Here is an 18,074-nt window from a genome sequence, read left to right as displayed (position 1 = left end):
ATGTCTAATACAAACCTCTGTTTCAATCGTCTTGGGCCTTCTTTGTCGCACCTTCCTCTTTATGATGCGCCAAATGTTCTCTATAGGTGAAAGATCTGGACTGCAGGCTGGCCATTTCAGTACCCGGATCCTTCTCCTACGTAGCCATGATGTTGTGATTGCTGCAGAATGTGGTCTGGCATTATCTTGTTGAAAAATATAGGGTCTTCCCTGAAAGAGATGATGTCTAGATGGGAGCATATGTTGTTCTAGAACCTGACCATAGTTCTCTGCATTAATGGTGCCTTTCCAGACATGCAAGCTGCCCATGCCACAAGCACTCATGCAACCCCATACCATTTGTGATGCAGGCTTCTGAACGGAGCGTTGATAACAACTTGGGTTATCCTTGTCCTCTTTGGTCCGGATGACATGGCGTCCCAGTTTTCCATAAAGAACTTCAAATCGTGACTCATCTGACCACAGAACAATTTTCCATTTTGCCACAATCCATTTTTAATGACCCCTGGCCCAGTGCAAACATCTGAGCTTGTGGAGTTGGCTTCCTCTTTGCACTGTAGAGTTTCAGCTGGCCACGGCGGATGGCATGGTGGATTGTGTTCACTGACAATGCTTTCTGGAAGTATTCCTGAGCCCATTCTGTTATCTCCTTGACAGTGGCATTCCTGTTTGAGGTGCAGTGACGTTTAAGGGCCCGGAGATCACGAGCATCCAGTAGAGGTTTATGGCCTTGACCCTTATGCACAGCAATTGTTCCAGATTCTCTGAATCTTTTGATGATGTTATGCACGGTTGATGATGATAACTTAAAAGTCTTTGCTATTTTACGCTGGGTAACACCATTCTGGTCTTCCTGCACAACAATGGTGGAATTAATGATCCTCTTACCATCTTGGCTTCAGAGAGACACTGAAACTCTGAGAAGCTCTTTTTATACCCAATCATGTTGTCAATTGACCTAATTAGTGTTAATTGGTCTTCCAGCTGTTCGTTATATGCTCAATTTCCTTTTTCCAGCCACTTATTGCTACTTGTCCCAACTTTTTTGGGATTTGTTGACACTGTGAAATTTTGATAAACATATTTTTCCTTTAAAATGTTACATTTACTCAGATTAAACTTTTGATCTGTCATCTATGTTCTATTGCGAATAAAATATTGACATTTGCCATCATTGCATTCAGTTTATATTCACAATTTGTTCAGTGTCCCAACTTTTTTGGAATCCGGTTTGTATATCACAGTCTTTTAATGAAATCTTGCAGATATTCTCCTTTTGGAGAAGAGAATGTAATGTACATTTAGGGAACACAACTGGACTTTAAGGGCGACACGGTGGCGCAGCAGGTAGTGTCGCAGTCACACAGCTCCAGGGACCTGGAGGTTGTGGGTTCGATTCCTGCTCCGGGTGACTGTCTGTGAGGAGTTGGTGTGCTCTCTCTGTGTCCGCGTGGGTTTCCTCTGGGTGCTCTGGTTTCCTCCCACAGTCCAAAAACACACGTTGCAAGTGGATTGGCGACTCAAAAGTGTCCGTAGGTGTGAATGAATGTGTGTCTGTGTTGCCCTCTGAAGGACTGGCGCCCCCTCCAGGGTGTATTCCCGCCTTGTGCCCAATGATTCCAGGTAGGCTCTGGACCCACCGCAACCCTGAATTGGATAAGCGGTTACAGATAATGAATGAATGAACTGGACTTTAACAGTACTGTACCTTAAAAGGTACGTTTACACACCTTTGTACCTTTAGTGACCACAAATGTACCTCTACATGTGTGTTTTTAAAAATATCATTAGAATTAGAATCACTTCATTGGCCACTGAGCTTGCACACAGAGGAGCACACATTTACACACACTAGTGAACAATCGGGGACAGTGAGCGCACATGCCCAGAGTGGTGGGCAGCCCTAAAGCTTTAAGCAGCCCTCACCATCTGATGGTTTAAACATCATAGACCATTTCTGATAGACTATGCCACACATAAGATGACCCAGGAATAGGGTGACCAGATGTCTGTTTTTTGCAAGACATGTCCTCTTTTTGGGACCTAAAAGATGCATCCGGCCGGGATTCCAAAGCTGTTAGGAATTCTGCCATCCACGGTTTTCTCCTGTCCCAATTCTTACAAAAAGCCCTAATCCCTTTCTTGAAGTGTGCACTTTGATGACGTATGATGACGTTGTTTTAGGTGAGCTAATGGGGCAAGCCAGGATCCAGTGTTCAAGGGGTCGGAACAGGGTCGGACTGAATTAAAGCTATTACATACAGCACGTTTTATCAGACAGACCTTATAAAATATGAAATATAAGTATTTTTACATAAATGTCTGGATCCTAGCGATGCACGGATCATTTATCAAGTCTGTATTACTGTATTAAAAACACAGTTAAAAAGTAAACTTGTCAGTTTCTGTCATGATCATGAGTTTTCTGGTGTAAACAAGTTGATTTAATACAGGACTATAATTTTGAAGTTTGGTATGAACAGACAATAACAGGTTTCAATGATAATAAACTGTCAAGAAATTACAAAAATATTATTTTTGTCACCCTACCCAGGAATAACTCAGAATAGAGCCCTTCTGTAAAGAAGCTAAAAATTCCAACATTACAAATTAAAATTTTAGATTATTACAGACAATGTTAGAAAGATTTTTTCTGTCAGAGAATGAAGTAAGCACTGATTCAGTCTCCATAGCATAATGATCAACCACACTGATTTCAATACTATTTTGTATGTTCCAAAAGATGGTGTAACGGTGCATTACGTTTCCCCAAAATATTTTGTTTGTTTGATAAGCTATACATAGGCTCTATTTCAATTATTTTAACAATAGTGTCATTTGGCCAAGGGTCCACAATCTTTGACAAATTTAAAAAAATGTTTTCTAATAACTTGATCTTTAGTATAACACCCATTCTATTTTTGAATAAGTCTATTCTTGTTGTGAAGTTTCCCTGCTACTTCAACAGTGCAATTTCCTTCAGTCAATAATGTGTTATTTACTTATCCTCTTATTTACTTACCCTCTGCAATATCTAATCCTACCAGTGTAGAAATATTTGCTACACATGCTGAGGCTACAAAAATAGCTGAGACGAAGATATGGAGACCTGAAAAAGATCAAATTAAATGTAAGTTTTCTTGTTTACATTATGCAGTTCAATCATTTTACAGCTAAAAAAAACTTTATTTCCAGAAAAGAATAAGTATATTCAAGCTGTATTTAACAACAAAAGTACAAAAACACTAGTCATAGTGTTGTCTCTGAACAACTCTAACAAGGTAGAATGGTGTGTTTGAGGGAAATAAATGTTGTTAAATATTTATGTTAAAATGAAGCTGTTGTCTGTACGCAGCTGAAGTGTAACCTGTTTTTGTTCACTGTTTGCATTACCACAGAAACTCATTTATAACAAGAGTTTTGTTTAGCCATCTCCTTATATTTGAAACTTTTCCACCTAAAGTGATCCAAAACAGCAAAAGAAAAATGAAAAAAATAATAAAAGTCAATGTTACCCACCTATGGAGCAATATCCTAATTTTGGTTCATGCTTTTCAACATTTGGGGTTTCCCTCTGTAGCCTAAACAAATCCAGATCCCTCTTTTTGTGAGCAGAGAGAGAGAGAGAGACTGACTATAACCCCTGGCATAAATTATGGAATCACCAGTCTCTGAGGATGTTCCTTCAGTTGTTTTATTTTGTAGAAAAAAGCAGATCACAGACATGACAAAAAACTAAAGGCATTTCAAATTTCTTTCTGGCTTTAAGAAACACTGAAATAAATCAAGAAAAATAATTGTGGTAGCCAGTAACAGTTAGATTTTTAGAACAAGCACAGGGAATAAATTATGGAATCACTCAATTCTGAGGAAAAAATTATGGAATCACCCAACACATTTTCATTACAAACACTAACACCTACATCAGATTAAAGCTGCTCGTTAGTATGCAAGTAAAAAGGAGTGATCACATCTTGGAGAGCTGTTGCAACAAGTGGACTGACATGACTCATGGCTCCAACACCAGAGATGAATCAATTGAAACAAAGGAGAGGATTATCAAACTCCTTAAAGAGGGTAAATCATCACGCAGCTTTACACGAGATGTTGGTTGTTCACAGTCGGCTGTGTCTAAAACCTGGACCAAGTACAAACAACATGGGAAGGTTAAAGGCAAACATACTGGTAGACCAAGGAAGACATCAAAGCATCAAGCCAGAAAACTTAAAGCAATATGCCTTGAAAACAGAAAATGTCCAACAAAACAAATGGGAAGAAACTGGAGTCAATGTCTGTGACCAAATTGTAAGAAACCACCTAAAGGAAATGGGATTTACATACAGAAAAGCTAAAAGAAAGCCAACACTAACACCACTGCTTTGTATTGTTTTGTATTGTATGGATATTGTTTTGTATTTTCTTAACCATGTCTTTTGCACTTTAATGTGTGTGCACTGTTTTATGTTTGCACTAGCTTTGCACTAGTTGCACTTTAATGTTGTGTATTGTTTAATGTAGTACCTCGGTCCTGGAGGAACGCTATTTCGTTTCACTGTGTACTGTAAACACTGTATACTGCTGAAATGACAATAAACTTCTTGAACTTGAACTAAACAGAAAAAAACAAGGTTGCAATGGGCTAAGGAAAGGCAATCGTGGACTGTGAATGACTGGATGAAAGTCATATTCAGTGATGAATCTCGAATCTGCATCGGGGAAGGTGATGATGCTAGAAACTTTGTTTGGTGCCGTCCAATAAAATTTATGCAGATGACTGTCTGAAGAAAACATGCAAATTTCCACAGTCATTGATGATATAGGGCTGCATGTCAGGTGAAGGCACTGGGGAGATGGCTGTCATTACATCTTCAATAAATGCACAGGTTTACATTGACATTTTGGACACTTTTCTTATCCTATCCATCGAAAGGATGTTTGGGGATGATGAAATCATTTTTCACGATGATAATGCATCTTGCCATAGAGCAAAATCTGTGAAAACATTCCTTGAAGAAAGACACATAAGGTCAATGTCACGGCCTGCAAAGAGTCCGGATCTCAATCCAATTGAAAATCTGTGGTAGAAGTTAAAGAAAATGGTCTTTGACAAGGCTCCAACCTGCAAAGCTGATCTGGCTACAGCAATCAGAGAAAGCTGGAGCCAGATTGATGAAGAGGACTGTTTATCACGCATTAAATCAATGCCTCAGAGACTGCAAGCAGTTATAAAAGCCAGAGGTGGTGCAACAAAGTACTAGTGATGTGTTGGAGTGTTATTTTGTTTATCATGATTCCATATTTTTTTCCTCAGAATTTAGTGATTCCATAATTTATTCCCTGTGCTTGTTCTAAAAATCTAACTGTTACTGGCAACCACAATTATTTTTCTTGATTTCTTTTAGTGTTTCTTAAAGCCAGAAAGTTGCCATTTGAAATGCCTTTAGTTTTTTGTCATGTCTGTGATCTGCTTTTGTTTACAAAATTAAACACCTGAAGGAACATCCTCAGAGACTGGTAATCCCATAATTTTTGCCAGGGGTTGTAGAATACTAGACTGAAACAATCTATTTTTCTACTCATTTACAGACACTGGGGCTTTGTAAAGACATTAGATTGGTTTGGAGCACAAACCGACTGGAGAGAAGCAAATTGCGAGGATACATCTGAAGTTTATAAAATGTAATAAAATTGTTTTTGATTATAATTTTTAACCCTCCAGGGTGTGCTCCCGCCTTGTGCCCAGTAATTCCGGGTAAGTTCCGAACCCATTTCTGCCCTGAACTGGATAATCAATGAATGAGTGAATTTATTTTTGCACTTACTTTACATATATCCCTATTGTTTGGAGCATGTTATAGGTGTCAAATTTTAAATGTGTTTATATTTATATAATACTATCTAGTTATTTATGGACAACACTGAAAATATGTTCTTTGTGCTTTTGATGTCAAATTAGTCTTCAAGAATATGTAAACATCATAGATTCCTGTTTTTGCTGCAGTTTACAAATTGTCCTAATGTTTCTGGAAACAGAATTTATAAATTCTAGTCATATATATCATTAAGTGAAGTTATGTAATAACATAATTTTGTGAGTAGGACCACGCCCGAACTCCTCCTCTCAACCCCATATTTACCCCGCAAATTCATGTCATTTCCGCGTCGGACAAACTCGCTTCATTTAGTTCAGGAGACGAATCTCAACTCGACTGCTTCACTAAGTCAGCTGGCTCCTCTGCGCTGGATCATTTTCTGACGTGATCCCCGTATTCTGAGCTGTGTTTGGCCATTATCAAACCCGCCGAGCCTGCTGCTTTAAATCTTTCTGTTTCACAGGACTGTTTTGATAATAATATAATTATCTGAGCTGCATTGGATAATGTCTTGGAATCTGCAATATTCATGCACATCACCAGGGCACTAGTTCACCTACACTGCTTGCCAAGAAGGTCCTATTTGAAATGTTAGAAAAGAAAGCAGGCAACATGTTCAAGCCTTCATTCCGAATTGGCTCCTCCTTCCCTCTGAATACTGCCTTGATTGACAGCATTGCATCCATTTAGACACAGCCCTCCTTGCTCATTTTGTTCCCTCGTATCCTCTCTACACATCATCTCAACCCCTCCCTTTATCATCCCAACACCTCCCTTGCTCCTCCTCTCTACATCTGTCCCTATGCATCATCCAACCCCTCCCTTCATCATCCCAACCCCTCCCTTTCTCTTCCTCTACATCTGTCTCTATGCATTATCCCACCCCTCCTTTCTCTTCCTCTACATCTGTCTCTATGCATTATCCCACCTCTCCTTTTATCATCCCACCAACCCTCTTCATCATCCCACCTTCCCCCGTTGCAGCCGCATCTACATGCCTCAGACCGTTTTAGCCCGCATCCCTCTATAGGTGCTGTGGTGTTCCTGTCTCCTGTCCAGCGCTCTGGGCTCTCAGCGCGGTCTTCTCTACGTAGGTCTACTCTATGCATCATCCCACCCGTCCCTTCATCATCCCACCCCTCCCTTTATCATCCCAACTCCTCCCTTTATCATCCCACACCTTCCTCCATTGCAGCTTCTAGCCCGCACCCCTCTATAGGTGCTGCAGTGGGCCTGTCTCCTGTCCAGCACTCTGGGCACTCGACACGGTCTACTCTATGATGTGGTCTACTCTATGCATCATCCCACCCCTCCCTTCATCATCCCAACCCCTCCGTTCTCTTCCTCTACATCTGTCTCTACGCATCACTCAACCCCTCCCTTCATCATCCCACCTCTTCCCCCATTGCAGCAGCAGCTACATGCCTCAGACCTTCCAGCCTGCACCCCTCTGTAGGTTCTGTGGCGGGCCTGTCTCCTGCCCAGCGCTCTGGGCACTCGACGCGGTCTCCTCACTGCATGGCTTCCTTATTGCTAATTCATTTTCATTTCACCCCCCCCCCCCCCTCCACTTTCTTCATCCCACCCTCTACCCCACAATTCTCACTTTTCTATTCAGGTGCTGCTGCGGACCTTCATCCTGACTGCTCTGCTGCTGTGCTCCTCCCACCATCCGGCTTCCAATTTGTACTCTTTTCAGATGCTGCTGTGGAATATTGTACCAGACCCTCCTCTGTGCTGCCTTGCTGCTCACACTTTACAGCTTCTAGCTCCTGCTCTGTTTTCAGGTGCTACAGTGGACTTTCATCCCCCACTTTTTGCTGTTGCACTACTCGTCATATTGGGTGCTGTTATGGGCCATGTCCTAATCATCTCTCCTTTTCGGCTGTCCCACACCCCGCCTCTTCCCTTACAGCGCACCCTCTCTCCTAATGTGGACCTTCATCCTAATCCCCTTGTGGTTTCTCTGCATTCTGCCTCTTCCTTTACAACCCTCCTCTCTCATGCCACAGACCTTTGTCCCAACTCCATAACTTTGCAGCCGCACCGCCCGCCTCCAACTTCACAGATTGCACTCTATCCTCAGCAACTGCTGTGGACGCTCATTCCTATGCCTTCCCCTCACAAACAAACAGCGCCCTGCATCCACTGTATGGCTTGCACTTTCTCCTGCTGGATCTTACTTTCTGCCTCTCTGCTTGCAGCTAAGGTTCTCCTAGTGACTGCACCTCACCTTGCCTCTTATGGTACTATTCGCACTGATTCTTCCAGCAGCTGCAGGCTTTCAACCTGACCTCTCCTCTTCGCAATCATGCTGCTCCGAGCCCCTAAGTTCCAGCTTATGCTCTTTTCTCAGGTGTTGCCTTGGACCATCCCCTCTACCCAGCCCTTAGGCACTTGACGCCACCTCAAATTCAATTCACCCTCTCACAAGCAGCCTTGTCATTCTCTGATTCTAAATTTTCAGCTTGTGCCACCGAGGACCTTCATCTTTCATCTCTCTGCTAGCAACTGCACCTCACCCTGCCTCCTATGGTACCATTCGCACTGATTCCTCCAGGTGCTGTGGGCCTTCAAACTGTCCTCTTATCTTCACAACCATGCTGCTCCTAGCCCCTAAGTTATAGTTATGCTCTCTCCTCAGGTGTTACCTTGGACCAGCACTCAGGCACTTGACGCCACCTCAAATTCAATTCACCTTCTTACATGCTGCCTCTTCTCTGGCACCTGTTTTTCATCACCATCTAGGCGCTGTCTTTGAGTCAACTTCTACCTTGCCCCCTTGCTTGAGCTCCTCAGCACCTTTGGATTTTGTCTCTTTCAGAGTTTTCTCCCGTGTGACAAATTGCCTTCTCTGTATCTCACCACTCCTGAGGTGCTGACCCTTTTTGGGCTTCTTTTTTGGCCTCATCTGTGACCCCTCTAGATCACCCTTCCGTTCTCATTTCCCTCTATGCCATTGGAAAGGCACCACCAGGGCACACCTGCCAACAAAGGACATCTCACTTTATTAATGCTGCCCCTCTGTATTACTTGAAATCAAGGCTGCTACTAATCCACTTTCCACCTATTGTTGCCAGCCTCAGAGCCCTCACCATTACCCAACCACCATCAATTACACTGAACGAGAAATTGGACTAGAAAGAGCAACACACTGTCCAATGCATCCAGTCTGATGCACTATCATGGTGGCCCCAGATGAATGTCACTATTATTGTTACATTGTAGCTTAATGACATTTAGCTGGTGATACTTTAAAATTCTATTAGTAGTTGATCAATTTGATTTCTGCCAATGCGATGATCTTGGCCATCTTAAGACCAACTCTGACTCTATCAAATTTCACAATTAATACCCCTGTACCGCTGTGGCATGTGAATACTCAAATTACCAATCACGCAAGAATTTCTGTCATCATAATCAATAAAGGACATTCAACTTTCTCAACCTAATGCTGTTTCTCTACCGTCTCACATGACAATCAGTCATGCAACAATTTATTAAAGTAGTTCATTCATAGATTCACAAACCCCTTTCATTTACCTACACACAATCCAGGACACCAATCAAACCCTTGACCAGAGTACCTGAACCTGTCCATTCTGTAGCACTTAATGACCAGCATTCCTGTAAATTCTTGGGGGTCCGGCTTCATACGCATTCATAAACCACCCTGAACTACTCCCCAAATTCTGAGTTCACCTCCCTGTTTCAGCCTCTAGGAGCGTGGTCCGTACTAGCAAACTTTTGTATTACTATAAGGAATGTGATGGTCGTGATTATATTAATGTCAGCCTTATTTTTTTCATTTTTACATATGACATCAAAATACATTTGTCATACTTACACTTAAATGGTTTATTTTGGAAACAGTGTATTTGTAGAGATACGAATAAGCACAGTGTCATGAATACCCCAGAGATCACATTAGTAATACCTGCAATTTTATAAGATGTTATTAATGCACATTGCACATTGGTATTCACTGATTTTCTGAACATGTTGTGGTGAATCTTAGACAGATATAGATAAAACATTTTTTCAGTCTCAGCTGATTGTAATTACAGTCAGGAAGAGTTCAGCAGGATACTAAGCAGATACAAACTGCTGTTAGAAGATTTATATTTATTTATAACATTTATATTTGACCCATCCTTGCTGGTTGAATTTGGACCTATATGTATGGACATGCATATCTGACATAAATGATAGAATCTGACAGCCCTTACAATTAGGGCTGGACAATACAGTTACAATTATATCCCAATATATTTCAAAACTTTGGTCAATAAAGCATAATTCTGATATATATATATATATATATATATATATATATATATATATATATATATATATATATATATATATATATATATAAAATCCACTGAAAAACTTCCAAGAACAAACAAGAAGTATCACCAACAGACATGATCCTCTGGGCTTTGTCAATATTAATATTTTTAAATTAACTTTAAAATTGATGGCAATGTCCTGTAATGAATGTCAGTCAGTGACAGATGCTGTAATTGTGTTTAAAAATCATATCATTATTATTGAAACATTTTATATTGCGAGATATACTGATATCAAATTATTGTCCAGCCCTACTTAAAATATTTAATAGCATAATCCATGAATATGAATTTAACAATGCTTTCTGTGAGCTTGGAACTTGGGATGGTGAAATATTTGGATCCATACATGTAGATCCTGAAATACATTCTAGGTCAGAGGACAAACATCCAGACTTCTGAGAAAAAAGGTACATACTAAATAAGTAAACATACTAAATATACTCACTAAAACTACTGTCATCCTAAATATGAAATAAAATTCAAATATACACCATGCAGATTTAGAAACTTAAATCTGCTGTTTAGCTCTGTACATATAAAAAGAGCTGTGCAGGAACTGCCAGAGGTAGCTGGAAGGGATTTATTATGTTTAATTTGTGACTTGCTACCGATAGGGTTGCATGTGCACAAACATATGGAGTTTTTAGCATATTGTAACTGTCCAATCAAAAACATGCATCCCCATTTTGTCAATATTTAGTTTACTGCATCATTTGAACACAGCAACTGTCCTTCACACTGTGTGATAATTTCTTGATGAATGAACCAATAGAAATGTGTCTTTAAATACAAGGCCCAAATTCATTCATGTGCACTTAAAAGCAAATTAAGTAAACTACTTGAGTCTGGGATGTTAAAAATAGGGGAAAGTTAAAATTTCTGAATACTTTCTAAATGCACAAAATGAATTGTAAAAATGATTGGTCAATTTAGGTTTTTATTATTGTTCTGTAAGTATGTGTATATATATCTGCCTGGTTTTATTCAGTATAATTTACCTGGTGTGCGTGGTTGATCATGAAGAAAAATACTGAACAGATTACCATTGTACAGCTCCAGGAACAGAAATGAAATTTCCCGCAAAGTGAATTTAGCTAAAAAACAAATACATGTTGTTGTTTTTTTCAAAATTTGTCATTTTAAAAACTGATGAAGTCTCTTAAAAATATTATAACAACTGCATGGGTTTTGCTTAAATCAGAATATTTTTGTAAGACATTAATTATGAATTGTAAACTTTTTGGTAATTTGTATTTTACTGGTATACTAGGTTGCTGGGAAATAAAATTTAATACAATATTGTGTATTTTTAGTAAAATATATGACAAGATATAAAATGGCAAATATTGAAATATTATAAAATATTTAAACAAATCATTTACCTGAAAGGACAGAGCAAACACAATATATCATCACTCCTACAAACATCATGGCTCTTTCAAACTGGCGAGAAGAGAGTCCTTTATAACGAACAAACTCAACTATATAAAAAGAGAACAGAGATAACACACACATTTAAAACAGTTCTAATAAGGACCAAGCTTTTGACTCTGTTCATTCACAAGATTATATTTTCTGCAGATACCGATTGGGAATTGTGTGATACAAATTTGTTTGTTGCACATTTTGGATCTAAATACTCAACATACACTTTCAAAAACTTTTTTACGGGTTATTTAAGGAAAAGGTGCAGACATTACAAAACGTAATTAAAGAAATTGGAAACAAATGGAAATGGTTTCGATGTAAATAAAGAACCAAAAGGAATCAAAACTCAATTTGAGAACCTCCATTGAAAATTGAAGATGCAAATGATCACGTAAACCAGTGGCAGCGAACAAATATTCAAGGGGGGTTTACTGATATTAGAAAAGAAACTTTGAAAACTGAGCAAATAAATATATGTTAGCAGAAACATTAAAACACAAGACAGAAACTGGAGAAGAGAGAGATGTTATTAAATCTGGATGTTGCAACTATCTCTTGTCTTTTCAGAGTTTTTTATCTTGACGCGCACACAGATGCCGTCACAGTGCACACTGAAGGACCTACACTTTTTTTCATTCCAGCTGTGAACAATTTTGTGGTTCTGGAACATTTTAATGTTGGTGGAGAAGGTTTCAAATTAAGTTTATGAATAGGTACTGAACTGGTTCCACATGGGTGGAAAAAGGCTCTGAGGGAAGAACATTCAAAAGGAGAGCATCCAACATAATGGGAGGTCAGACCATTCAAACTCAGAAGAATCATCCCTTGACACAAATGAACTCAGAAGAAATCAAAATTAAATCTGGCTCTGGGATTGTTCTGCAGAGCTCATTGATAATGTAATGGTATTTCATTCACTGATCAGAAAAATAATCAGGAAAATAATAGTATGCACCTTTTATATTTAAGAGGCTCTATTTATTACATTTTAAAATTTTTAGAGACTGTATTTTATTTATTGATGGTGTTAGATCTAATATCTGCAGGAACTTTTGGAATGAATCTAACACATTATTATCTGCATTAGTAAGGTCTTTGAAGCACTCAGAAAACAAGGAAACAAAATGAACACTCCTTAAGAGTGTTGTGTTTACCTGAGAAGGCAGCCATACCTACGATGGAGAAATAAAGAGGAACACTCATGGTCTTCAATGCTTTCTGCAGCCATTCTGTAAATCACAGTGTTATAGTTATTCATTTATTCATCAACTACAACTACTTCACTGTGAACAGGGTTGCAGCAAATTGTTTGCTTGTAAATTGTAAGGTGGTAAAATATTGTTCTTTATCCTTTCTAATTCAAGGATATACACAGTGTCCTTCAGTGTCCTAAAAAAAACAGGATTCATAGTGTCTCTAGTACTGTACATAGTACACAATTATGTTGTCAATGTAGTTTCTGAAACTTCTGATGCTGTATGTAGACCCATATGGCTTAAGGCCATCCAGTGACACATGTAGAACCTGTTTTGTGTCACTGTGTTCATCATATGATTATCTGCATATCAATATAAACAGCCTCTACTCATGTGTGTACATTTTTCATTTCAGATTGGCTGCCCCCCTTAACATCAGCATCCCCTGCTCTGTAACTTTATTCACTTTTCCACTGCCTACACAACTACCTACACAACTCAACTCTGTTTTTGCAAATCTGGTGCCTGGTATGGAATCAGTCCTTGTTTAGTCGCCGTTCTTTTGTGGTTCAGAGAGAGTCGTCACTCTATGCCACGCAAAACAGACGTCTAGCACAAACTCTCCATCTGTAAAATCTCCAGCTGCAGCAGAGATCACGTTTGTTTTTATCTGACTCACGACGGCAGCTCGTAAAATTACGCCGTGGTCTTTTGAAGAGGTTCAAACGCTTCTTGGATCGGTGCCCAACGAAAGAATCCAGCAAGAGCTGGACGCTACAACAAGGAAGGAACAAACTCTACTGATCTGTCTGAACTGAACATGCAATGTAAAATAATAATAATACATTTTATTTCATAGGCGCCTTTCTGTTACTCGAGGACACCTTACAAGGAGTATAAAGGAAACAATAAACATACATAATACCAAAAAACACACAAGTATACAGTATTGGAAAAAAATAAACAATGTAACTTTTTTAAGGAAAGGCAATCTTGAACAGGTGGGTTTTGAGTGAAGACTTGAATTGTGTGAGTGAGTTTATGTTCCGTATGTCAGGGGGTAAAGTGTTCCAAAGCTGGGGAGCAGAGCGGCTGAAAGCTCTACTTCCCATGGAAGTGAGACGGGCAGGGGGAACAGTCAAGTGAATGGAGGAGGAGGACCTGAGGGTGCAAGAGGGAGTTACAACATGGAAGAGATTGGAAAGATAGACAGCTAGATAGATAGACAACATGGAGATAGATTGTGGATGGCCTTGAATGTTAACAGAAGGATCTTGTAATCAATGCGTAACCTGACCGGAAGCCAGTGGAGCTGTTGCAAGACAGGAGTGATGTGGTGGATGGAGGGGGTTCTAGTGATGATGCGGGCAGTATGGGGAGTAAGGGAGGGGCGAAGATGGTTGATGTTACGGAGATGAAAATAGGCAGACCGGTAATGTTATTGATGTGAGATTGAAAAGAGAGAGTACGGTCGAGAATGACACCCAGACACTTTACTTGTGAGGAGGGGTGAACAGAACAATGGTCAATGTTAAGAGAAAAGCTGTCAGTTTTGGATAATGTTGATTTAGTACCAATGAGAAGAACCTCAGTTTTATCGCTGTTGAGTTTAAGTAAGTTTGAGGAACGCAAAGATTTTATTTTCGTTAAGCAGTCAGTAAGAGAGGGGGGAGGGAGTGTGGAAGTGGGCTTACAGGCAAGGTAGAGCTGGGTGTCATCCGCGTAACAGTGGAAATTGATGTTGTACTTATGAAAAATATGGCCAAGGGGAAGAAGATAAATGATGAAGAGGAGGGACACCTGAAGTGACAGAAGAAGGGTGGGACGTGAAAGTTTTAAGCTGGATGTACTGAGTGCGGCTGGAGAGGTATGATTTGAACCAGTTTAGAGGGATTTGAGTGATACCAATGGAGGATAATCTATTGAGGAGATAGTGACAAATGCTGCACTCAGATCGAGGAGGATAAGGATGGAGAGTAAACCAGAATCAGCTGCCATTAGGAGGTCATTGGTGATTTTTATGAGAGCAGTTTCAGTGCTATGGAGAGGGCGGAAGCCAGATTGGAACCGTCCATACAGTTTGTTTTGAGAAAGATGAATATGAAGTTGAGACGCTACTATTTTCTCAAGAAGTTTGGAAATAAAGGGTAAATTTGAGACTTGACGGAAGTTATTGAAATTGGTAGGATCAGCACCAGTTTTTTTTTAGAACTGGAGTAATTACAGCAGTTTTAAATGATGGAGGAACAGTTCCAGTGGAAAGAGAGGAGTGGATGATGACAGAGATGAGAGAGACTAGAGAAGGAAGACAGGCTTTAACCAAAACTGTGGGGAGAGGTTCCAGCTGATGTGTAGATGGCTTTGACTTACAGATGACATCAGAGATTTCTGAAGTGGAAGGGAGCTGAAAGAAGGAGAAAGAATAAGTAGGAGGAGGAAGTTCAGAGTTGATACAGGAGATGGGCAGTAAACTGAGAATGCTGTTGAATCTTCTGGATCTTATAAACAAAGAATGTCATGAGTGAATTACAAAAAGCAGTAGAACACAGATGAGATGGTAGAGAGTCCGGAGCTTGGGTGATATTCTTATACAGAGAAAAGAGTGATTTGGTGTTACCTTCGTTAGCTGAGATAATACCAGTTTAATATGCAGATTTGGTTTGAGTAATACAGTCCTTGTAGCATAACATATGATTATTGTAGATGTCTTTGTGAACAGTTAGACCAGTTTTCCGGTGGAGTCGCTCGAGTTGCCGACCTTCAGACCTTTCGCCGAAGTTCCGGCGTAAACCAGGGGGCAGAACGAGAGAAAGTAACAGACCTGGTTTTAAGCAGAGCGAGGGAGTTGAGTAAAGAATTAAGTCCGGTGTTGTAGTGTGAAACCAGCTCCTCAGGGGTGGTTAAGTTATGAATGTCCATGAGGGAGTAGGTGCTGGAGGAGAGAGGATCCAAATCAATGTCCTTAATATTGCGGAATGAAATGAGGCGGGGAAGCTTATTGATGGAGAGAGGGAATCTGATATTAAATGAGAGGAGGAAATAGTTAGTTACAGGGAGTTCATCCGCTGTGTTGTCGAGAGGGGAGACACCAGAACAGCAGATGAGATCCAAGATGTGTCCCTTAGAGTGAGTGGGAACATTAGTGTACTGCTGGAATCTAAAACCCTCGAAGCACGATGTAAAATCTTTAGTGAGAGGGTTATTGATATTGTCCATGTGGATATTAAAATCTCCCAGCACTATATTGTTTGGTAAGAGGGTGGACAGGTGTGTGAGCAGGGCAGCAAATTCATTTAGAAACTTGGGATTAGGTTTTGGGGGACGATAAACGGTGGTGATGATGGTGGGGGTGGATCCAGACAGTTGACACACGGCCAATTCAAAAGAGGAGAAGGCAGGAACAGGCACCTGAGAGACTTTCCATATTTCGCGGTGAATTATCGCGACACCTCCTCCCCGGCCGGTGCTACAGGGTTGGCAGATGTAAAAAAAAAACCCGGAAGGAGTGGATTGATTAAGTTGGGAGAAGTCATTTTCAGTTAAGCACAGAATATCCCCTTTCTGTCAATTAGTAGATCCTGAATTAGATGTCCCTTACTCGTGAGTGAGCGGATATTGAGCAGACCGAAGTTGACATTGGAGTTATCACATTTGGCCGGAGTGTTAGCCAACCGGGCGAGGCGGGCTAGCACACTATGATCAGCGACCTGGCAGGTGTGACGAGAGGGTCGACAAGAAGTGGACCAGATGGATGTTATTGTTTTCGTTGTGTCTTTGTGATAAGCTCAACGAGATCCACGGTGGACATATCTCCGGCGTGGCAGGAAAGTTATGTCCGGATGGGGCAGTAATGAAGCCGGCAGAGGTGCAGACAGGTGGTGAAAACGCAGCTGGAGAAGCTCAACAACAGAGTCACTCTGTCCGGAAGCACCATTAATGTAGTCTGACCATTGTTGGCTGAGTTGCTGTGGTTCCTAATGCTTCCACTTTTAAATAATCCCACCCACAATTGATTGTGGAATATCTAGAACTGAAGAAATTTCACAAACTGATTTTTTGCAATGGTGGTATTCTGTTAGATTACCACATGCAGTGAGCTCTTTCACCAAACAAACCACTCTTTCACAAATGTTTATTAAGGCAGACTGCAGGGCATGAAACACCTGCATTCTCAGATTAGGATGTGTGTCCCAGTACTTTTGTCAAGTGAAGTCTGAAGTATTGCTATCACCGCCTGTCTGGACATGTACACAATGACATTAAAAGTTGTTGTGAACTAATACCTGGAAGTGTGTTGAGATGAGGAGCAGTTCTCATCAACATCAGACACCGGGCCAAAGAGAGAGTTGAACAAATTACCACCTCATTAAGAAACCCTGGAAAATTAACAGATTCATATTAAACTAATACCATACTTATTATTTAACAGATTATATGGAAATTAATGTTAATGGTTTCTTGATAAAAACTGTAGATGTGTATGTAACTATTTAAAACACATTGCTGGTATTTTTGTAATTTTTTAATCATTAATATTATATATTCCATTTACTTGTAAATGTATACTGAAGACATTTTAGTTACATTAAAATGGGTATATAATGGAAAAAGTCCCTTATTTGGTGCATATTTATCTGGAGGCCCCCCAACAAACACACTGTGAAACAAGACCAAACAGTGGCTCAGCAAGTGGCTCATTATCATTTAAAGGAACAGGTGCTGAAAGTGGGCATTCTGAACAGGGCTGTTTAGACAGGGGGAGAACACTGATGTGGGGTTTGTGGGGTATTGACCAAAGCAGGACACATAAGTTCAGTAGATGGGGACTGTCCCCTTTAAAAACAGATACAGGTTATTGACATAGTTGTAATTATTTTAATTATTTGTATATATTGTAGTTTTTACTTTCATTATGACACCAGCACAAATGAAATTAGGCAAAAGACACTCTTCAACTTACCTTCTTTTGACCTTAATATGAAACTAATGAACATGCAAATACTCGGACAGCAGGTCAGTATAATGTGCATTATCATAACCCGTCTGGATATTTCTGAAAAAAAGATATGGTTTTAATATTAAATAACATCAATTTTAGTGACATTTTTAAGGCTAGATTGGAGTGTTGAATGGATAAGAAACAAGAATGCGGATGTGGTTTAATTAGTACAAGGTAGCAAACAAGGTAAAAGAAACATGGGACATAACATGGAAAAACACAA

At 40.0% G+C, this 18,074-nt stretch overlaps 1 protein-coding gene across 3 annotated transcripts in view; it reads right to left on the bottom strand.

The window, feature by feature from the left end:
• LOC136700370 (uncharacterized) overlaps positions 1 to 18,074 on the bottom strand; it is a 47,561-nt gene that overhangs the window by 21,431 nt on the left and 8,056 nt on the right. For all 3 annotated transcript variants that reach the window (XM_066675699.1, XM_066675698.1, XM_066675700.1), the window contains exons 4-10: positions 17,813 to 17,905; positions 17,136 to 17,228; positions 12,811 to 12,885; positions 11,611 to 11,709; positions 11,227 to 11,322; positions 9,721 to 9,810; positions 3,023 to 3,109 (exon numbers count right to left, since the gene is read on the bottom strand). In XM_066675699.1, coding sequence (XP_066531796.1) covers positions 3,023 to 3,109; positions 9,721 to 9,810; positions 11,227 to 11,322; positions 11,611 to 11,709; positions 12,811 to 12,885; positions 17,136 to 17,228; positions 17,813 to 17,905 — 633 coding nt within the window. The remainder of the gene's footprint in view (positions 1 to 3,022; positions 3,110 to 9,720; positions 9,811 to 11,226; positions 11,323 to 11,610; positions 11,710 to 12,810; positions 12,886 to 17,135; positions 17,229 to 17,812; positions 17,906 to 18,074) is intronic.

Source organism: Hoplias malabaricus, chromosome 6 (genome assembly GCF_029633855.1).
Source record: "Hoplias malabaricus isolate fHopMal1 chromosome 6, fHopMal1.hap1, whole genome shotgun sequence".
In the NCBI taxonomy this organism is placed as follows: Eukaryota; Metazoa; Chordata; class Actinopteri; order Characiformes; family Erythrinidae; genus Hoplias; species Hoplias malabaricus.
This window is presented reverse-complemented; position numbering and strand designations above follow the sequence as displayed.